The sequence below is a fragment of the Desmodus rotundus genome, chromosome 10 (assembly GCF_022682495.2).
Source record: "Desmodus rotundus isolate HL8 chromosome 10, HLdesRot8A.1, whole genome shotgun sequence".
NCBI classification, from domain to species: domain Eukaryota; kingdom Metazoa; phylum Chordata; class Mammalia; order Chiroptera; family Phyllostomidae; genus Desmodus; species Desmodus rotundus.
In genome coordinates, this window is record NC_071396.1 from 94,374,130 (window position 1) to 94,398,166 (window position 24,037).

General features: G+C 36.1%; 1 protein-coding gene across 7 annotated transcripts in view; it reads right to left on the reverse strand.

Annotated features, from left to right (window-relative positions):
* PIAS2 (protein inhibitor of activated STAT 2) overlaps positions 1 to 24,037 on the reverse strand; it is a 74,107-nt gene that overhangs the window by 14,496 nt on the left and 35,574 nt on the right. For all 7 annotated transcript variants that reach the window (XM_053913345.2, XM_053913342.2, XM_045187965.2 and 4 more), the window contains 10 exons: positions 23,327 to 23,411; positions 17,746 to 17,796; positions 17,527 to 17,617; positions 16,617 to 16,751; positions 13,953 to 14,058; positions 12,487 to 12,560; positions 9,547 to 9,707; positions 7,893 to 8,026; positions 6,205 to 6,376; positions 839 to 978 (listed from right to left, as the gene is read on the reverse strand). In XM_053913345.2, coding sequence (XP_053769320.1) covers positions 839 to 978; positions 6,205 to 6,376; positions 7,893 to 8,026; positions 9,547 to 9,707; positions 12,487 to 12,560; positions 13,953 to 14,058; positions 16,617 to 16,751; positions 17,527 to 17,617; positions 17,746 to 17,796; positions 23,327 to 23,411 — 1,149 coding nt within the window. The remainder of the gene's footprint in view (positions 1 to 838; positions 979 to 6,204; positions 6,377 to 7,892; positions 8,027 to 9,546; positions 9,708 to 12,486; positions 12,561 to 13,952; positions 14,059 to 16,616; positions 16,752 to 17,526; positions 17,618 to 17,745; positions 17,797 to 23,326; positions 23,412 to 24,037) is intronic.

Genomic DNA, 24,037 nt, shown 5'->3' on the forward strand with positions numbered 1-24,037 from the left:
CAAACACAAATTTTGCCCAATAGAATATATATTGTTCTTAAAATAAAGACCTCACTAAGAGGAATAAGAATAAACAATAGGTCAAAATTAACTTCAGAAATTTAGAAACGAAAATTAATTACCTAGGGAGGAACTGCATTACACTAAAAGTGCCCTTCAGAGAGAAACGAAGTCATGAATATGAAGAGACACTGGTTCCAACTTCCTCACATCTGACAGACAAAAAATGTCAGCAAAAGCAACAACTATACAGAGAGGTAAGAAGAGTTTTGGCCGGGAGAGTTTAAATTGATAATATGGGTTGCACAAGTCTTGGTATTAAGGTAATTCAAGCAGCCTTGAATACTGTTAAAGGTTGAGTTACCTTACGTATAGAAGACATCCCCAAATATTAAGCAGTGCTTTAGGGAAACAGCTGGTAGATACCCTTTTCACAGGGGGAAAACTCCACAGGGTAAAGCCATAGGCAATACTCGCCCCACAAAAGTCGTGACGGGCTACCAAGAAGAGTATATGAGAAAATATTCTCTCCCTAAATTGTGAAGCTTGCATAATAAATAAACCCAGGACAATTCTCTGAGTACAAATTCTCTGTGAGTGGAAATAAATTCTATGAATTTCCTACTATCCTACTATATTTTTATCATCATAAATCTATAGACAGCTCTTTAGTCAAGACAGGAATTGACTATGATATATTAAAACAGGTACTACCTTTATAGAAAGCTTTCAAATTTCCTTAGCATTTCTATTTAAAATGTTTAAACTCTATTTGCTTCAGAGATTAAGATTAATAATAGATGATAAAACTTGATCTAAAAAAAACCTCTCCACATACCCGGCAAATCCGATGACATGCTCGATATCGGCGTGTGGTGGAACGGCACCGAGTAGTCTGTCAGCGAAGGCGGCATAGCAGCGGGGTCCACCGCAGTCACACTGGGCACCCTTACAGAAGATGGCTGGTACATGAGGACCCTGTTTTAAATGGCATGGGACGTTACAGACAATCTGGCTGTCAGTTCACAAGAGAGCAGGGCTGCACTACTGCGCTTTCTCAATGGTACGTTCACTAAGTTTCAGCACAACTATATGGCAGCTACTCCCTACACAGCACTCCGCTCTCCTCTTTTGTTAAGAGCCTTCATTTTAGAACAAACTCATGTGGGCTCTCAGTAGCAGCTGTGATATAAGAGTAAGTCAGCAATAAAATATAATGTACAGTGCTGGAGTGAGTTAAAATGTTCATCCATAAATAGAAATATACTTTGGATATGCTCTAACATGTATAACATGTGTAGATATTAGTTGTTTTATTTATTAAAAATTGTAGAAATAAAATACAGGACTCCTAAGATTTTATTTAAATCAGGGCAACTTTATGAGTGAAGCTACATACTATAGTTCAACCAGAATTTCATCCATCTAACTTGAACTGTGTTATTAGCACTCTTACCTAGGAATCACCTAAGCAAAGAGAGCCATTTGTAAAGCCTGCCAACTTGATGAAAATAGGCACAAAACAGAAATTAAGATGACTACTCAGGATTTGAGATATAATATCCAGAAATAAAATGTTGGCTACCATAATACCATGTACTCTCCTAAGAGAGTTTATGACTTTAAAATTAAACACACTTTAAGAAACACTTTATAAACGGCATTATATATAATACTTTAAATAATTATAACTTTAAAATTTCAAGCAGTATAATTAAAAATTTTTTTGAAGTTCAGAAGTAAAAAAAAGACAATTTTGCCTTCTTCCTATTTAACCTTCATTTTGTCTTTGCTCTGGGTAAACGATTAGCTGCTGAGTTTCGTTAATGCCACCCAAGGATGACAAAAAGAAAGGTGCTATTAGCCAAGAAAGACAAAGGCTCAGGGAACACTCTGGGGTCAAGGCTAAAAAGAACTGGTCCAAAGGCAAAGTCTGGGACAAGGATAATAACCTAGTCTTGTTTGATAAAGCCACATGTGACACACTCTGCAAGGAAGTTCCCACCTATAAACTTTAACACCAGCTGTTATCTCTGAGACCCTGAAGATCCAGTCCCTTGGCCAGGGCAGCCCTTCAGGAGCTCCTCAGTACAGGACCTAGTAAACCAGTTTCAAATTACAAAGTTTAAGTGATTTACACCTGAAGTACCAAAGCTGGGGACGCCCCAGCTGCTAGTAAAGATTCAGAAACAGATCCCATGAACTGTACATTCTGAAAAATAAAACTTTATTAAATAAAGGGGTGGGCCTGGGGACACAGGAACATTAGGCTGGCATCCCACAGTGCTGCCAGAAACTGCAAGCTTTGTGACAGGCTCAGAATTCTGTAGCTGGGAGGGACCATAACAAAGAAGAAGAACATAAAACCGACAGAAACTTAAAGTAGGACCACGGTCACAAAGCTCGATGGAGATAACAACAAGGACCTCCGGATGTCCTTTCTCTTGGTTGAAACACTTCCTGTTATTGCTCAGATTATTAAACACTAGGTAACAATATGTGATGACATACATAGTTGCATGGCACTTACCATACCCTACAAACAACTAACAACTGTTTCATAACTTCAATTTAAATCTTCAATCACTTAAATAATCACAACCTATTTAGATACTGGAATCCTTCTAAAACCAGTTTGCTTTCTGACAAGAGGGTACTGTCTAGCTGTTATTCTGCAGTATATCAAAAACATGTATGTCACCAGAAAATGTGCAAAGTAAAATCTTCCTGAGAGTACATACATGATTGTGGTGGCAACTGAGTCAGTCTCAAAAAAAAGGAATAAACACCACAGGTCAGAGTTCAGAAATCTTAAAACCAGATCCATTTAGGAGACACAGAAAATATAATATGCTTGAGACAATAAGCTTGGTATTTCAAAAGCATTTTCCAGAGGGAGGTGAAGATGGAAGGAAGTCATCTTCCAAAGAGCATCTCCTTGGCTTAGAATCAGAAGGTTTCTTGGCCTCCAATGATACCTGGAGACCTAACATCACAAGCAGGAGGTGAAAAATGATGGAAAAGGCAAGCTATGCAGGGGGAAAGAGAGAACTTGGGATTAGAGCAAATAAATTATATCGTATTAAAGTACATATTTTCTGGAGGTTTGAAAAAAGTCATCCTCTACAGGAATGAAAGTAAAAGAACAGGAAATTGCCAAAAGTGGTGTCCAATTACACATGATCCTACTTCCCACAAAGGAGTGCCTATCAGAAACTGGGGGAGGGGGCATGGAGATGAGAAGAGAGATTTGTATGTTAGTGCTGAGCACAGAAGTTTAAAAAGTGGCTTTGATTATTCTGGCTGTCTCACAGTATTAATATCCTAATTGTATTTTTTAAATATTTAAGAAGCAAGTTTTTGAAGACATATGTAAATACAGGGTAGGGCAAAAGTAGGTTTATAGTTGTTTGTATGGAAAATAATACAATAATTAATAATATAAGAATAAACTGTTTCACATACTCACAACTGTAATCCTTTTGCCACACCCTGTATATATACACAAACACACAATACACACACACACAGTTTACACATACATACAAACAAGATTTCATTTATTTTAAAAAGTTCCTACTTAAAAGTACATTTTATCTATTACTTTTTCTCTGACACAAAAAGAGACTAAAAAAAAAAGCTCAGGTTTATAAGAAAAAAATCATGCCTGCCTTCCTCCTGCTGCCCCATTCTCTTCCTTTCATATATCACACTGGAGATTGCCTTTTGTCTTGATCCCGAATTGACTGCTCAACTTGGATCAGATTTACCGGAAACAACAACAAGCTCACTTCCCCCTGCCCCAACCCTTTACTTATATCTGTAGAGGGGTCACAGCAACACAGTCACCCCAGCCACATACAATTATTGCGTATGTTCTCTTCTCATAACATGAAACTTTAAATGATTCACTAACGTTCTTTGTTTCTGCAATACAAAATGTCGACTGTTACAACCATGTGAAAATGTCAAAATCCAGCAAAGGCAGAAATTATTAAATCAACATCTAAAACATCAGCAAATATCTGAAAAACTAAACTTTATTATATGTTAATTCCTATTACATGAACTGCGCAACCATTAACAGAAATTCAACTTTATATAGACTGGGTAAAACTAGTCATTTGTTAGGATTATCAAATTATGTGCTAATACATTTTTGTTTTAATCAAATCCTCATAAGGACCACTTTCAGAAAGGTGAATGATTCTAATGCCAATGAAAACAGCCCCCCCACCCCCATCACCAGGTTTATAGATACGAAATAACAGAGAATTTGGAGAAGTGTCAACAACTATGCCTGGTGAAACTGTGAGTACAGAAGTGTGATGTAATAAAATAATAAAAATTTGTAAAAAGCTTTTACCATTTGTTACTGCCTCCTCATAGAACTGGCAAATTCACAGGCATATGTATATATACATCATGGATGTGTACATGTGTATTTTAAATTTTGTGGCTTTATTATGCACATATTACAGCACAAAGGTAAAACTGCTGGAATGCTGCCAGACAGCCAATATGAGTAGTGAAGACTGTGTACTGGATCACCGAATTAATCATATTTGGTCCAGGCTTAAATATCTAAAAATGGGTTAACAATTCAATGGAATTGTTATCCATAAGCCTGAAATTTACCATGTCCTCTCTCCCACTTTATGACCATAAAAAATTTAAAAAGAGCCCTGACCAGGTGGCTCAGTTGGTTGGAGCCCCATCCTACACCAGAGGTGTTCATCCCTGCAGGCAGCATGCGGCCCAGGATGGCTATCAATGCAGCCCAACATAAAACTGTCAATTTACTTAAAACCGTTTTATTGCTCCTCAGTTTTCTTTAGTGTTTGTGTATTTAATGTGTGGCCCAAGACAACTCTCCTTCTTCCAATGTGGCCTAAAGACACCAAAAGTTTGTGGGTTTGTTTCCCAGTCAGGGCACACACCAAGGTTGCAGATTTGATCCTTGGTCAGGGCATGTAGGGGGAAGCAATGGGTGGATGTTCCATTGCCTCCAAATCTTCTTACTTTCTGTTCCACTTAAAGAAAAAAATCGCATTCTGATTAAATGGGTAAAAAATATATGCACTCTTACTGTGATGTATAAGTCATATCTAGAAACAGAAGCCTTTTTAATAGTAAAGAAGGCAGCACAAAAGGTTTAACTCTCCTGGCTACAAAAGTAAATACAACACAAGAATGCTGCGAAAGTACACTGAGAATATAATTCCATTTCTATTAAAAAGCCGAGAACAGGCAAACTTTCAGAAATGGAAAGAAGATAGTGGTTGTCTGGATTGGGGCTGTAAATGGGGACTAACTGCAAGTGCACGTGAGAGAAGCTGACTGGGTGTTGTGCACAGCCTACAATTTAACTGGGATGATGACAGTACAGTTCTATGAAATTGCTAACTGTGCAACTGAATACTTAAAATGGAAGGATTTTGTTATGTAATAAAGTATACCCCAATAAAGCCATTAGAAAAAATAAGTGCACTGGGAGGCCAAAAAGACAACACTGAAAGAATGTGTCATGGGATGTCAAGAGAACTCTGCTATTTTCTTGCAGGTTTCAAAATCTTTAAGAAACACCTACTGCTAAATACTCAAACCTGTCGCTTATAGGTCAGTAATGGCTTCTGCCAGATGAATCATAAAGAATACATACTAGAAGGCATTTAACTTGCCCAGATTTTGCCCTGGAGAGGGTGAGAAGGAAAGGCAATCTTTACTGAAAAACTGCCATGTGCCGAACACTGGGGCTGAGCTCTTTCATGTTACTGAAACCTGAAAATAATCTCGTGAGGTAGGCATTTTTTAACCCCATTTCACAGAACAAAAAAAGGAAGCTCAAGCAACTTGAGTATTTCATCCACCATCACAGAAAGAGTAAGCAGTGATATCAAAATTGGAATCCACACCTGTAGCAGGATTCCTAATTCCACACTCCATTACACTAGGCTTCCTCTTGCTGGTCTGTGATGCCAAACTTGCTACTTATATGAAATACTTACACATGAGAAGATTTCAACTCTCACTTTCCAGAGATGGGAATATTTCTTTATCAAAATATGGGAAATATTTCAAATGAACTGAAAGCAAATTAAAATAGCCTTCTATGATTATGCAACTCTCAAAGAGACATTTACAAATCTATCCCAATAACAGTTTTAAGTGTAATAAACAATAGTGAACTATAAATTAACAAACCCTTTGGTTGGGCTGCTTTGTGTTTCTGACATAAAGATGCACTTCCTCTTGGCAGGAGGGTCTTCCTCTTCATCAGAAGAGCTTTCTATTGTCAGGTCAATAACGTCCACTTTCTTCTTGCTTGCCTCATTGGCTACAGTCACTGAACAAGGCTTACTGAGGACACTTGGACCTGCATGTATAGGGAACAGAAAAAAAAGGAAAAAACTCAAAGGTGTGACATAGTCTATAGCCAAAGGGGTCTTAACTGTGTAGCATGTCTGGGAGAACACACAGCTAATAAAGCCACATACTCTGTCCTATGGAGAAAGACCAACTCCCTAACTCCAGACATCTGTCTGTAAAATGAATACTCACCGGAGGAGACAGGATGAGCTCTGTGCCTTGACAGAGAGCCAAAAGCCTCCTTCCCACACGCTCTTAGTTATCTCCCTGGTACCACCAATGGATCTGCGCATGTCCTGCTGCTCACTCCGTCTCTGTAAGCAAGCAGTCACTTTACAGACAGATGTCTAGAATCAGAGGGCTGATCTCCAGCCATGAAGAATGCGTTGTTTCACTGACTGTGTATTCAGGCATGTGGCAGGCAGTGTTCAGTCAGAATCAGATACTTCCATTCTAGCAAAGCACTGGTGCTCATGTCAAAGAATGTGTAGGCTCTTCACCATGAGCCAGAACTTGATAAAGATTTTCACCTTGAAAACCTCCCCCCATACTTCTCATTTGTTATTCAGATATTTGAAACTTTTCTTGTCAATTATCTACGAATCACCTAGGTTCTCCTTTCTGTCCACTACGATAGTCTCATATACTGTATGTTAACTCATTTCATAGAACATATATAATGCCCTGCCATCTATTTAGTAGTAAATAAATGCTAGTTGATAATAGAAAAGCAGCAGCAACTAATCGACTAAATCATTATTTTTCCTCAACGATGAGGAAAACCTTGATCATTCCATCCACAGGTTCCATAATAATCACAGGAAAATGGTAAATATTGACATTAATCCTTTACTTTTCCTCTTCTTTCTCTGAACAATGGTTATACATTACACTGTTACAACATCAAGTACAGTTGGCACAGAACTCAAATGCAGTGAGTAGACTATGTCAGATGTAAAGAAATTTTTAAGTTAGCATATAGGTTTCAAACACTCAAACTGCCCTTAGTTTCCCTATTCATTGTGGACAGGTGCAGGAGCTGAAGGCTGAATACACATCCTAAGTAGCCAAGACAATGGTAAAATGCGTTCCCACTTTTGTTAGTGACTCACCTGTGACCACCTCCCTCTACCCTCCATTAATGGATGAAGTAGCCTCCCTAACCACACTTCCACCTGGGGTTCCCTCAACAGGTACTCTAAAAACAATTCTGAAAACTGTTCATAGACATATCATTTATAACTTTATTTTGCTACAAACACCGTATCTTAAAACAATTTTAGGTGATTATTTCATTTACTTTTATATGAAAAATATAAAGGCTGATAAGATGGTATAAACTTTGGCACATTTCTTAAGGAAAGAATAAAAATCAGTTTGGGGAAATTACATATGTAACAGATGATCAGAAGATAAAGTTAGCAAACTGAGCTCCCCCCCGTAGGTCTAGCGGCCAACGTCAACAATAAAGATAATGCTGCGGGAGTTTTAATGCTTGCTCTCTGGTGCCATTTTGCACATACTTTCTATTTTTGTGCATGGCTGGCTGGATACTTTCATAGCTTCCTTCTTCGGTCTCATTGGACACCAGGAGCCATCTTCTTGGAATTTGATCTCATCCACATCAGAACAGTCATTGAGAATTTCCATAAAAAGCCTATAAAGCAATCAAGTGCATAAATGTCATCAGTGGCTTTGTTCAAAGGGGAAATTGTAACAAATACTTACTACCTCTGAGACAAAAGTAATGCTATCTGATTTTAGTTTGTTTCCTTTGGTACTTAAACACTTCAGACTTTAGGACAAGTATTGTACCCCCTTCCTCCTAGATTTCAGATCTTTAATGGGCAATAAAAGAGTGAAATGACGTACTGAGTCATCTAAAAAAATTTGTGGCTAAAGAGAAATAGACACCAGGAGCCTCCTAACTGAGATTGGCAGTAAAGGGCAACCTTGAACACAACACATAAAATACACATAAGCAAACAAAAATGTTAATATAAAAAAATCTGTAAGCTTATTATCAAGGAAAAAAGATCACAGGGGTGCGGAATGAGAGAAGGAATAGAGGTATGTCTCAATAAATTTAAAATAACTCAGCATACAAGTTATATACAGTGTATCTTGAATCTTATCTTCATCAATAAATGTCACTATTTATATTACATGGCTGGATCCCTTCTGGACAGGTCTCATATATTAAGAGGGAATGTGATAAAACAAATATGACAGAATGTTAACAATTGACCACTTCAGTCAAAGTTACACAGGACACTGTGCAACTTCTCTGTAAGTTCAAAATCATTTCAAAATAAGTTAAAAAGATTTAAAAAGTAAAAATCCAGTAAAGTTAAAGTTTATAGTGAGAAAAGTGACTCATTCACTCTTCATTCCTTCATTCTTACTGTAATACTCTTTTAAAACATAAAAAAAAAAATTGCTGTACAACTATCTTTAAAGATCTAGGACGTATTTCACTCTATATTGAAAATTGTAAGCACATACAAGTCATTATATAAAGTATGATTTCAATGTTTTTTTAATACATCAATAACAGAAATCATCACCATAGGATGGGATGCTCATGATTTTAATCTTTTTATTAACTATATTTCCTAAATCTTATACTTCTAGTACATATATGATACATGCAACTTTTTAGTGTATTCAAAAGAAAGGGTATCTCACTAAATAATTATTTGTATCATTTTCCTTAATTCTGAGACATGCAGTATGATATGAAAGATAATGCTTAAGTGTTTGGACTCCACAGTCAGAGAAACCTGGGTGTGAATCCCAGTTTTGAACTTACCAGCTACGTAACATAATTCTATCTACCCTATTGCCTGCTCTGTCTGCATTTTTGCAGAAACCCTAGTTGCTCTTCACAAAGTTCTAGGTAAGCAAAATGACATCAAGAAGTAGACCATCCCCTCTTTTGTACAAGCTATGAAATATGATTTTGGGAAGCAAAAAGAAAAGGAAACTACTCTCCCTCTTGTCCCCAAGAGAAATCATAAAGATAAAAGATCCACTAGCCACAGTTTAAAAATAAGGTTGAGTATAACTAAGTATAAAGCAGAAAACACAAACATCTGGACTTTATGTTACAGGAGATTTTACATGAGGCTGTAATGAATGGAGACAAAGCTAATATTTACGCTGGCACATACTTACCCATCTAAAATTAGACTTTCATAGGCAGCTTTCTTGTCACATACAGGACAAATCCAGGTGGGCTTCTTCTCATTCATTTGCAGATAAAGAGCAGCATCAAAACACTGCAGATGTGTACAAGTCACTGCTCGGCATGGGATTGTCAGCCTCATTTTCCCTAACTACAAGCAGGAAAGAACACAAGTGAGACCATTTCAGAAAGGAGAACAAAACCTCAAAGGGAAGAGTCAGTCAAAAAAGTATTAAGAAGCCATACAAGAAGATCAAAATGAAAAAATTCAAACCAGAATTTATTTCCATTTTATTAGTATTCACTGGCTGCCCTATAATTTTTAAAAGATCATTTCATTTTATGAAAATAGGTAACATGTAAATTAACAGGTAGGAAGAGATCCATATACAATGAAAACATGTCTCGTTCTCACCTGTTCCCCTACTTAGAAAAGAGAACAACTGCAATCCACCTCTTCTATATCCTCTCATAGATGTTCTATGCGTAACCAAGTGTGTGTTCTAAAACACATTTTCACACAAATGGCAGCATGCAACACACACAATTTTGAACCTTCCGTCACATAATACAACTTGGTGTTTGTTCCACATATATCAGTACAATAAAAGCTACCACCACATGAAGATATCACAACTGATAAGGATATATGACGGATCGGAATGTAACCTTGAAGGTTTGCACAAAGCTAAAGCGTAGAGAAGGTCCTGGGTCCAAACACATGCCCATAGGGCCTCTGCCCCCACCACAGGGCAGTAATATCCTCCCTTACTGGAACTACAGGCCTTCTTCTCTCTGGGTTTTACAACTACAGAATTGCAGTTTCTAAGCAATCCCAATTTCATGTAACTCTATCCCTTTTCAATAAAGGTAAGTTATTTAAGTTAATGATTTTAAAAAGCTTCAGAAGAAAGATATATACAAACATTGCTTTCCAGGGTGGTAGAACTGTGGACATGTAATCAGGGAATTTTTATGTTAGCCCAATGGGGCAATATGGTACAGTGTTAAGAGAACTAGAATGATGCCAGAAGACCAAAATGTTTATCCTTGTTCTCCTAGTTACTACTGTGTGACCTGGGTTACCAAATCTTTCAGTCTCTGTTTCCTCACCTGCTAACTGAAAACAACTCCCACACAACACAGGCTTTGCTAAGGCAGTTAAAACAAGGAGCACCTAATAGGAACTTGACAAATTACTCCTTTCTCTGAAACAATTCTTTCTCTATTTAAAAAAAATGTACAGGGTGGGGCAAAAGTAGGTTTACAGTTGTTTGTATGGAAAAATGATACATTAATAACCCAAGAATAAACTCTGTTTTGCACACTCACAACTATAAACCTACTTTTGCCCCACCCTGCTTATTTCTCACAATGGTGACTGGTCACCAAATGCCCCCTACACTACCTTATAAATTCCTGATTCCAAATAAAGTCCCTTTCATATGGGAAGGTCCCCTCCAACAGTACTGATTTTAAAGAAGCCTTCACCTACTATTCCTGACCTTTCCCATCTCTCCTCTTGTACTCCAATAGCACAACTATATGTGGTAAGTACAGTCTTCTGCTTTTTCATGTCAGTTGTTTTTCTCTCTCAAACTGGACTACTAACTTTCTAAAAACTTTTCACCAAGTCTTCAGTGTTTTCTCCCACAATTAGCTCAGTACCAAGCACACAGGAGGACCTAAGCTGCTGACCAATTCTCCCCATAGTCTCTAAGTTAGGAGATACAAAGTAAAAATTACTGTGCAATTTAGAAGTACATTACAAATGAATTTAAGGCATCTCTTACTCTGACTGGTGTGGCTCACTGGGTTGGATGTCATCCCAAAAACCAAAAGGTCACTGCTGGTTCAATTCCTGGTCAGGGCACATGCCTGGGTTGTGGGCCAGGTCCCCAAGCAACCAATCAACATTTCTTTCACACATCAATGTTTCTCTCTCTTTCTCCCTCCCTTCCCTGCTCTCTAAAAATAAATTAATAAAATCTTAAAAAAAAAAAGACATCTCCCACACTCACACATTCTACCTCAATTAAAGCAGAACCATCAATTAGCATTTCATTAGGTCCTACCAATTTTATTTTGATAAAAGAAGCAACTTTCTCTATATGCTTATTATTAGCTGTAGTTTATCTACAGCATTAACTGTAACAGATTATTCTGAACCTAAAGCTCTCTTGCCTCTTCAATATTACTGGGTTGGCCAAGAAGTCTGTTTATTTTTTTCCATAAAGACAAATTTTTCATTTTCACTAATAACTTTATTGATTTGGATATTTGGAGTATGTCAGCTATCTCCTACGTGGTGTAATGTTGATTATTCTCAATGTCTCGATTTGATCGCTATCAACTTCAACTGGTCTACCCAACCATGAAGCATTGTCCAGTGAGAAATCTTCAGCGTGAAACTTTGCAAACCACTTTTGACACATTTGATCAGTCACAGGACCTTTCCATATGCTGAACAAATCTTTCTTTGTGTTTCTTGTGTTTTTACCTTTGTTGAAAAAAATAAAGCATAATATGCCAAAAAGTTGCCTATTTTCTTGTCTTCAATATTAAAATGGCTACACAAAAATTCACCAATTTTGATTAAGTTTTAAAAAATGCACGCTGATACGACAGCTGTCACAATACAACCTAACAAAGTTGTTTCAAATGATGTTAAAGACAACTAAGTGCTAGTTAGAGCCATCTTCTGGGGAAATAACAAACACACTTTTTGGCCAACCCAGTAATATCCTCTCAGGACTATTCTTGTTTAGTCACTGCCTTTCTTTGGAATTATAATGCTTAATCATGAAGATTCCTCAGTGGAAAAATGGCAAAATTTAATCTATCAAAGTCATTATCACACTTTCTTTTATGGGAAAAGTATTAAGTTATAAAAAGTAAAACATCCCAGAATGTTTTGTTGCTTTACTTACAGGACACATCAAGGATACCCGAAGACTAGTTGTAGCAATTTCACTATCGGGATCTGCAGTAAGTTTTTCTTTAACTTTAAAAAGAAGGAAAAATAGTAGTAAACATTTTTAAAATTCATTGTGACATGTGAACAGAATTATAGAAATATAAATCATCTTATTTAAAGTTTCTCAAACACTTTGAACAGATCAACAAACTACAAAAATAAAACAAAGAAACAAAACATTAAGTATTAATATATTGAAAAGACGATCATACTTCCAGTATTAGGTTAAAGAATTCCAAACCTACAAATTCTTTATCACGTTTAATTGAAATTTAAAAATAAAATTGCAGGTAAGCAGAGTTTCAAAACATAAAGCTACTTAAGATTTAAAAACAAAACAATTAGGAAAAGAACTTAGAAAGCAGCAGTTACTCTAAGCTTCAATGCTGTTTTAACACACATTCATGACAGTTTTTATTACGGAGTATTGGTTGGTTCCAACAATTATTAAGGTTGTAAACAGAAAGATAGTCTTATACTTCCTTTGACAACGAAAAAATAATGGATGTGGTAATGTGCCTGCGATTTCATTCACCAGATAACTGCATATAGAAGCTAATAAATATATGCATTGCCTTCAGATGCCTAATTCTCAAAACCATTGTAGGGAGAACAGGACTGGAACTGCAGACAGTGGAACGGGAATGGGGCAAGAAAAAGTAGGAAAGAACTTCCTTAACTTCCAGAGCTTCCAGGTCTAGGCAAGAAGGTCAATATTGTGCTGTCTGAGGAGATTAGAAATGGTTTGAGTTAAAAGAAACAAAATACCATTTCAAAAGCCCTACTTGGCTCCCTTTTCAACCTTTTGTCCTTTATGGTTCATTCAGTGGTATGGGAGGTAATCGGGGGAAAAACATTCTCTTTTTCAGAAAAATGTTTTGTTCAATTAAATTTAGTTACTGAACTGAATTATTTACAGTTTGGGTTAGGCTTTCTTTTCTACCTATTATTGTACATCATAAAAGAACAAAACAAAACATCTCAGAAGGCAAATACTATTACTGGTGGACATCACCCTCTCTTTAGCCAAAAAAAAAAAAAGCTTTTTATTGTTTAGAATTTTTTTAAATGTACATTCTATTAAACATTGGAGGTTTTGAAAACTTGCATTCCTATTCTCAAGCCAATGTATACATTAATACTCAAAACTACCATAAACCTGATATTTATTTAAGTAAATTTTCATGAGAAGGCCCCAAATGAGACTAGTTGGGATTTAAAATTGATCCTCTTGGGAGTAGTTTCTAAGAGAAGGGTTTTTCCAATATATAGGGCTGTGTTCTTAAGAGAATTTTTAATTCAATATTCATTTTAGGTTTCTAATAATTATTCCTATATTGATATATATATGTATATATATGTGAGGCTTTTTTTTCCATTAAAGCATCTCATATGCTCAGTCTTACAAACATTACTTACTTAGTGCTCTGGAATGATCAGGGTTTCTAATACCTTTCATTTTTAATCTCTGTAATAACATGGCTGATGTGAGCTGTCGTACAAGATATACAGACATGGAGTAATTCTACAAAGAAAGATAATCTGTATTAAAGACAAGAGATAATGGTCTATTTACATAAAATACTTGTCTAAGAACCTCTGGTTTCTAAAAATAACATTCAAAATAAGTTCCACAGGAAGGTCAATGACTGCTAAGGGAAAAAAATCAACTCAGCTCCTTTAGGAAAGATAAAAGATAGCTCAATCATATTAAAGGTATTTCTCACTCACTCACTACTTTAAAACATCCATGTGAAAGACAACATAGTTTAGATCAGTAGCTTTCAAAATGTTCCTAATTTAGCAAAACTGGTATCTTAGGGACCATCGTGGTATGAATGAGAATGTACCTACCCTTCCACACCAACTTCTGATTAAACTGTTCTGTTTTTACATAATGAGCTTTCACAATATTTTCATTGAAAAACGGTTTCTACTGCAGAAAGTTCAACATCAGTGGTCTGAATTAACACTTCAAATCCAGAGTTCTGATTCTGGCATAAGAGACCACTTGCTTTATGGCCTTGAGCAATCACTTAAATAAGCCCCAAATGAACTTTCTTTTGAGAGAAACTGACAAATTAACTCCTGTTTTGAAATGGGCATTTTACTAGGAAAGGGGCACCTACTGCAGTATGTAAGACACATGAAGAAATGGTAAAAAAATAAAAAAGACAAGGCTGGAACACAAGCATCCAGTCCCCAACCTCTTAGATCTGGAACAAAGGAACCTTCATTAGCTATTTATAGAGCTATAAAGGGGTGAAATGTAATTTTATACCAAAATGCTAAGATCTTACCATTTCATTAAATATACAAATTCAATCAATTCTATAATAAGCGGGCCCTGGCCAGGTAGCCCAGTTGGTTAGAGCATCATCCGCATACATCAAGGTTGCAGATTCTATCCCCAGTCAGGGCACATATAAGAATCAACCAATGAATGTATAAAAGTGGAATAACAAATCAATGTCTCTCTCTTTCCCTTCCCACCCCTTTCACACTCTCTCTAAAATCAATAAATTAAAACAAAAAATTTTAACTCAACAATAAAAGTTTTAGTAGTTGCCAAACCAATTATTTTAAATATTATTTTAAATGTCCTGAAACAATTTTTAAAAAATATCTGAATATGCAAATTAGTGTGCAAATCTCAGTCAATTAATTATTTTAATTACAAGGAAAAATACTATTCCCATTATGTGGCAAAGAGAAAAAAGCTACTAGGTCTTCAATGTCTACAATTATCTACTCAAAAATCAGAAACTTAATAATCATTTCAAAAAATATATTGTTCTGTTCAAATTCCTCTCACTAAGCTTTAAAGCATTAATCCTTGCTCATTTAATGTCCCTTACATTTGTATACAAAACCCATTCTCAAGATTTTACTCATTCTTTATACTAAGTAGGCCTCATGGATACAAGAAACTTTGCCAAAATCAAACAATGATCAACTTGGCACTAAACCAAGCTTTTCTGAATCCTTTATCACTGCAATGCACATTCAGTTCAGGCAAATGAAAAATATTAGAAATCAGTGCCCTATGATGGTGTAAGTTACAGTTACTGTAACTTACACCATCACCATGGTGTACACTTACACCATATAGTAAAATTCAGAAACGAGAGCTCAATAGAACAATCATTAGAGATAATGATAGTATCTTTATAGTCCAAAAATTAATACAAAAATACTGTTGTTTATGTATAAGCTCTGTAATTACTGGTTATAAAACCAAAAAATTCTTGCTACAAACATATAACTCAACTTCTCTATCCATAAAATGGAAAATAGTATCTTTTTTTCTCTTATAGCAACACTAAAGTTTATGTTCAGAAATTAACTGAAATTTTTTGTCATTCTATTATCTCAGTTATATAAACAAGTAGTTCTTTTTCTTTTTTTTGGTTCTTTTGTTTTTTATATAATCTTTATTATATTTTTTCCATTGCCATTTAGTCCCCTTATACCTCCGTCCCCCCAGCAAATGAATAAGCAGCTCTAAAATGAAAATCCCTTGTTGTACTAATCAGTACCTCAAAACTGAGATAATGCACCTTAAGACTAAGAATCAGCAGAAAACCAGTTCATCAACCAAAAGGTTAGAGGAAATGATATAATTCTAAATAAATGTTTTCAGGAGATGCCCATATGATATTTAAGGTATCAGCTATTTATATAAATGCTGAAACAGATAACTTTTCATCACAACATAATTTAACTGTTTTCCCCAAAGCTAAATAAAGCTCCTTTTTTCCTATGCATAAATACATAACATCACCCCAAGTTTCCAGTTTCTTAACATGCTATTTAAACACAATTATGATTAAATCATTCATTACCTTAAGAAATATTGTAATTATACTTATTTCCCAGGAAAGTCAAGAGATGATACTCAGGAAACCTTAAAGTTTTTAACCTTAAGAATCTCCACACCTCCACCCCTGAATTGGAAATTACTGCTTTTTAGAAATTAGTCAGAAAATGAAACACGCTGGAGCTAGTAGCCTAAGAAAAAGCAAAAATAAATCAACTCCTAGTGGGATTACTTTCATGCTGCCCAGGGGACAGAATCTTTACCTTTCCGATTTCTGATGCCCAGGAAATGGAAATCTGATTTGGCACGGCTGAGGATAACCTGACTAAAGACGTAATATTCAAAGGGCGTCCAGGGCGCTTCTGTTCAATCCCGTTTTTAGGTGGTGGCACATAGCCCTACAACCGTAAGAAAGAAACTAAATTTAATTCTCTGCAGGCAATTAAATATTTTCTCCAAAACAGATACAGGATCTTGTCTTATTTCATAGATTCTTGCCCAAAGGTCATCAATCCAAAAGAGGAAAAATGACTTTTTAAAAAAGTTATCAAAGATTTTACAAGTTTAGAAAAGTACCCATCCTCACCCCAAAAATCCATGGTCCACATCCCATCTTACTTGCACTTCTGACAAAAGTTACCACTACTACTTTAATACTACCAACCCAGATTTACTTTTACTTTGCATTATTAAAAATTTTCATATACAAAAGTAGAGACACAATAATTACCCACCACCTAGCTTCAATAATTAACAGGTTGCTAATTGTGCTTTGGTCACTTCTGGTCCCACGATCAGCTCATACCACAATACACACCTCACATATATATACTTTTGGCTTTGCCCCTGAGTATTTAAATGCAAATTCTAGATGTGCCATTTGACTCAGAGATACCTTTATAGCTTCTTCATTAAGACCTTTAAAAAATATCACAATCTTACAAAATTAGCCATAATTTTTTAAAATTTTCTAAGTTAAAGTTTATATTCCAATTTCCCAACTCCCTCAAAGATGTCTTTTATCTTTTTACTATTCAAAATTTCAAACATATACAAAAAGAGAGAAAAGTGTAATGAGCTCCCATATACCCACCATCTAACCAATAATTCATTTACTTACAATCAGTCTTTACCTACCCTACCCCACCTCCTGGTGAATAAAAAACAACTTACAGGCAAAGGAAAAAGCTTCCCATTTACTTTTATACATAGACTATTGGGATAGTTATCCTCTTGAGGGCAACTGGTCTCTGCCAAGCAAAGTCTGCATTAAAGAAAAAAGAAAGCATTCTTAAATAGTATACTCAAACATGTTTATGTATTTACAAGTTCCAGATATATGCACAGTTATTAGCAAGTGTTAATTAAAGCAACAGAAAATTTCAAACTCACCTCAGCTGAACTTGAACTGTATAATCCCTCCTACCACCCGGCAAAAAATCCCTGTTGAAAAGAGAAAGAAATTGGGTTAAGAAAGCACAATGATAATTCACAGGAACACACCTGCCCCCCACCGCCGAAAAAAACAAACAAAAAACCCCCGCAACAACAAAAAAAACCAACCTTAGTATTTTTATTCTTAGTTCTTAAAAGGTGAACACTAGCATACCAATAGCACAAGCCTTAATCAAGACACTGAGGTGATGATAACCCTCATTTACTTAATATTTAATCATGCTTTTATGGTAATTTTAGGGTGTTTTCACTTCACAGAAACTTTCACATTGCAGCATGTATCTCAATACACAACAGAATTGGTTAACATGAAAAACAGCCCCCTAGGTTCTAAAAGAGGTTAATAAATTAATTGCTTATAGTGGTTCTCAACGTGGCTAAGAATTCTAATCACTTGCTAATTTTTTAAAATATAAAGGCCCACTCACCAGATATTCCTATTGGTCTGGAGTACAGTCTGAGCATTAGTAGCTAGCTTTTACAGCTGCTCCGGTGAATCTAATGTGGAGCCTGGATAAAGAACTGGTGCTAAGAGTCTCAGTATCTCTACACCAGCAATTTTCAACTCAGTGCCACAAGAATTTCCAAACCATGCAACACCTGATGATCCCGTCAGGGGCCCTGACCTTTTCCCTTAGATTTGTCAAATTAAAAAATGACAACAGCCACAACAATAGCCATCTGGTGTGAATGCCCTGTCTTGAACTATAAATATATAGGTCATACAATAGAGTTGCATCTTACTGATCATGTTGCATAATAAGGATGCATTTGATTGGTTAATTCTTGGTGCCAGAAACCCTTATATACAAGTACAGGCCCTTGATGTTTTAAAAAGTCACTTTGGAGAAAAAAAAGGTAGGTAACTTATTATTATTTTTTTTTGTAAATCAATCAAAATTATACGTACCCCCTTTTTTTGTCAGATTGGCAAAACATATTTTTCGGTGTGCCGCAGAATTTTAGTAATTAAGTTTATGTGTGCCATGAGATAAAAGGAGTTTACAACTGCTACTCTATACCATGCAAGTTCATAATTACATATCTAATTAAGGACACAGAATCTCTTAGAATTTCTACATGAGAACCTGACACAGTCCCATATAAAACATCTTTAGCAGCGACACCTTCCAAATCCTTGCCATTCAAAATGGAATCCACAAGTTACTCTTTGGGAGCTTGCTAGAAATGCAGAATCTCAGGCCCCACTACAGACCTACAAAATTAAAATGTGCATTTCAACAAGATCCCCAGGTGGCACCTATGAACAATTTAAGAAGTAATGTCCTGGGCCATTACCATAAATCTTGGACTTTTCAGAGAGGATATCATTAGAGATTAGTCCTTTCTTCAGAGTACACCTAGTCCTCATCTTGCTCTGACTGGGCCATTATCACTGTTTCCAGTTCTCTACATTCCCTGGAAGGCAGGGAAGCACAATAGGGACCAGCTTGAGTTCTACAGCCTCACACAATATGACCTTGGGCAGATTACTTAATCTTTCTTTTTCTTTCTTTTTTTTTTTTTTTTAAGATTTTATTTATTTTTAGACAGAGGGGAAGGGAGGAAGAGTGGAAGAGAAGTATCAATGTGTGGTTTCCTCTTGAGTGCCCCTCACTGGGGACCTCGGCCCACAACCCAGGCATGTGCCTCAACTGGGAATCGAACCAATGACCCTTTGGCTTGCAGGCCAGTGCTCAATCCACTGAGTCACACCAGCCAGGGCCTTTCTCTTTAAAAAAAAATATTATTTTTTTTTAGAGAGGGGGAAGGGAGGGAGGAAGAGAGGGAGAGAAACATCAAAGTGAGAGAGAAATATCGAGCGTTGCCTCTTGTACACACCTCGACCAGGGACTGAATCCTCAATCCAGGCAGGTGCCCTGACTGGGAATCAAACAGGCAAACTTTTGCTTTGTGGGCAATGCTCAACCAACTGAACCACACCAGTCAGGGATATTTAACCTTTCTTGTCCTCAGTTTTTACATCTGTTAAAGATGGAAAATTACTGCACTTACCTCATGAAGTTGTGATGGTTAAATGTGTTAATAATCCATGTAAAGTACCTAGATATAAGAAGTGCTTAATCTGTGTGAGCAGCTGGCTACTATTAGTAACTCTGCTCTCTGTTTCCCTTGCCAGTAGTGGTCCCCACCCTTCTAAAATGCCTATTCAAAACATCCCTATATGCTAGACAACATAGAGCTCTTATGAGTAACCCATTATCATTCCACTCATTGAAATCAGGAAACATTTCAGTCTAGGAGCAAGGGCTTCAAAGGCTAGTAACACCTCTTTGGTTTTGTTCTCAGAAGTTTTATAATGCCAGTAGTTAACAGATATACACAACTAAAGTAAAATGTGCTAAATACAAAAGAAAATTATGAAAAATAAGTGCTCCAGAAAGAGAGAAATTTAGTTCTGTCTCAAAAGTTCAAGGCAGTAATCACAGGGTCCAAAAAATTAGAAACCAGGATTTGTACAGCAGTGGTTCTGCTTATTTCTACTTAAAGTAGAGACATGCTTTTATCAGTCACAGTGGTATCATTAGTGCAGTGATTCTCATCCAAAGGAAAGGCTGAGGATTGACCAGAACTACACAGCAGAATCCTGTTATGTTAGGGAACATATAATTTGAAGAAAGAGAAGTGACAAAAACATGAACACAGAGACAGAAATGGAAGCATGTTATAAATGGTTTTTAATAGCTCACTAAGGATTTATACTTTGTTCCAGTAAGAGAAATTAACAAACTGGGAAACGCAATGTGCTAAGTACCTTCACAAAACACTATGAGTAAAGACTAAGCATCTTCTGACATTCATTCTCTGCCAGTGTCACAGTTGTGGGAACTTGCATATGTTGACCTCATTTATCAGATATAAAGTAGGCATTTACTGTATGCCAAGCACAGGGTTGTACATATAAGTTCTTTGGCTTTTACATTTCTTATACTGTTCTTAACCCCCCCCGTCTATTTTCTTCCTACCATTTATGCTGCTTATTCCCTGTACCTTTCCCCCCAATTGCCCCCTCCACCTCCCCATTGAGAAGCCTCCATGTGATCTCCATTTCTGTGATTCTCTTCCTGTTCTAGTTGTTTGCTTAGTTTGTTTTTGTTGTTTTTTTAGGTTCAGTTGTTGATAGTTATGAGTTTGTTGTCATTTTACTGTTCATAGTTTGGATCATTTTCCTTTTCTTAGATAAGTCCATTCAACATTTCATATAATAAGGGCTTGGTGAAGATGAACTCCTTTAACTTGACCTCATCTGAGAAGCACTTTCTCTGCCCTTCCATTCTAAACGAAAGCTTTGCTGGATAGAGCAATCTTGGATGTAGGTCTTGGCCTTTCATGACTTGGAATACTTCTTTCCAGCCCCTTCTTGCCTGCAAGGTTTCTTTTGAGAAATCAGCTGACAGTCGTATGGGCACGCCTTTGTAGGTAACTGTCTCCTTTTCTCTTGCTGCTTCTAAGATTCTCTCCTTATCTTTAATCTTGGCAAATGTAATTATGATGGTACGCCTTGGTGTGTGCTTCCTCGGGTCCAGCTTCTTTGGGACTCTCTGAGCTTCCTGGACTTCCTGGAAGTCTATTTCCTTTGCCAGATTGGGGAAGTTCTCCTTCATTCTTTATTCAAATAAGTTTCTGATTTCTTGCTCTTTCTCTTCTCCTTCTGGTACCCCTATGATTCAGATGTTGGAATGTTTAAAGATGTCCTGGAGGTTCCTAAGCCTCTCCTCATTTTTTTGAATTATTCTTTCTTCATCCTGGTCTAAACCATTGCTTTGAGTCCCAGTTTCCCTCCCATCATCGTTGGTTCCCTGTACAGTTTCTTTTTTTTCACTTTTCATAACCTTCATCAAAGTAAAAAAAAATCTTGAAAGTCCCAAGTAATACATGGCCATGTTTAAATATTGAAACAACTCAGAAAATCTGAATATAGGCTAGACACCTTTATATTAAGGTATTATTAATTTTTAGTGTGACTGTGTTAACAATCAGAGATGCATTTTAAGGTATTTCTGGGTGAAATTATATGATGTCTGTGATTTGCTTTAAAATACTGCAGGAAAAAATGTGGAGAGGAGGTCACATAGAGACTACCAAAATGTTGATAAATACTGAAAACACAGTAATGGATACCAAACTTTTACTTCCACTTAGAAAGAAGATGTTTTACGATTTGATTAGAACTCTGAAAAGGTTGGGGTTTATATACATGTGTATGTGTTTTATTTTGTTTTCTTTGGAGGGAGAATTGCAAATAGCCAAATAAGTATTGATTATTTTTAATCAATACTTAAAAAAAAATTGGTGGTTAAATATACATTAAAAAATGTATAATGTTAACCATTTTTAAGTGTATGGTTCTGTAGCATTAAGTACATTCACATTATGGTACAACCATCAATACCACCCATCTCCAGAATATGATTAAAAGTGTAACCTGAAATTAATTATTTAAATTTTAGTCATTCATTTCTTGATTAGTTAATACATCCAACGAAGTTCAAACTTCAAAAAAATGGTTTAAAAATTTATCTTGGAATCTGTATCTTTAAACCTACTTACTGTAAATAATCTCCTTCCTTCAAAGGCCCACCCAACAATCTAATAAAGTTTTCCCAGACCCCCAAAGTTAATTAAAAGTGATCTCCTCCTATAAATCAGCTCTCACTTATCCTTATTGAATTGGCTCTTTTCATATGACACCTCGCAATGCCAATGATCATTTTATGTACATAAGCTGGTTCACTAACAAGACTATAAGCAACTTGTAGAAAGGGGTCACATCACATAATATAGTTGTTTGTACCTAATAAAACACTTAATAAATGCTGATTTCAAGCAAGGGATTATCCCCGAATAACAAAACTTACATTAATGATATGGTTTTGGACATAAATATACTATTTATTTTATTTTATTTACTTGTTTGTTAGCTGGCTTATTACTATCCCCAAGATTAAAAGTACTTCCAATTTACAAAAACTCACTCAATACCTTGCCCCCGATGGACACGAACTACATGAACCTACATTCATTTTACTTCCTTGGTAATTTCCTCCTCTCAATTTTCTCTTTTTTCTGAACCCCATATTATTTGAATACTAGACTTTTTGGACTAATCATGTACATTTTTTTAAATTGAGTTGAGAGAGAGAGAGAGAGAGAGAGAGAGAGAGAGAGAAGAAGGGAGGGGAGAGAGAAACAACAATTTGTTGTTCCACTTATTTAGGCATTCATTGGTTGATTCTTGTACATGCCCTGACTGGGGATCAAACCTGCAACCTAGGTGTATTGGGATGACACTAACCAACTGATCCACCAAGAGCAAGAGAGGCTTCAGGAGAAAGCAAATCTGCCAACATCCTTAGTCTTCAAGCCTCCAAAAGTGTGAAAAAATAAATTTCTGCTCTTTAAGCCACCCAGTTTGTGGTACTTTGTTATGGCAGCCTTAGCAGACTAATAATACACCAATACTCATGGAGAAATATATTCCAAACATTCCTCTTACCTGGATATGCATATCTCTCTAACTTGTTGAGGAGTCAGAGCAAAAATAAAAAACTTCTCTTGAAATCGTTGAATACTGCTTTGAACTGGAAAGGGGGAAAAAAGATAGTATTAAAATAACAAATCCAAGGATATTAGCACCTGTAACCACCATAGGTAATTTATTGTGCAATTATGCTCCTATAAATCATGTCACAGAGTGCCTCATATCCTCCTAGAGGTAAGAGAGGGAAGTTGTTTATGATAAAGGCCTAAAAATGAAACAAAACTCTAAGTCATAAACATAACTATGGAGCATAAAACACAAACACAGAACTGCAGAAAGTAGTGTTTCTCTACTTCTTCAATTCCTGTTTACTCCTCAAGTCTTCCTTGTGCAGATTCCACTTTCTACTTTCTATCACCAATCACTTCTTAACCGTCAAATTTAATAAACTATATTTGGAGAATAGACGTAAACACACTGCATTTTCAATCTTACTTAATGGTAGGAGCACCCAGTTTCTCCAGCCAGAAATCACAAACAGTCTAACACAGGTACAAATGGAGTCCCAGAAGCAGAAGATGGGGCATAAAATTTAAAATAAGTTTTAAAAACTTACAGAACTAATGGAAGACTATCCCGTAACTTTGATGGGAGAGAGAGCAAAGCCCTTACAGATGAAACCCCAAGCAAAATAAATACAAAGAAAACTAACTAGTCACATCAAAA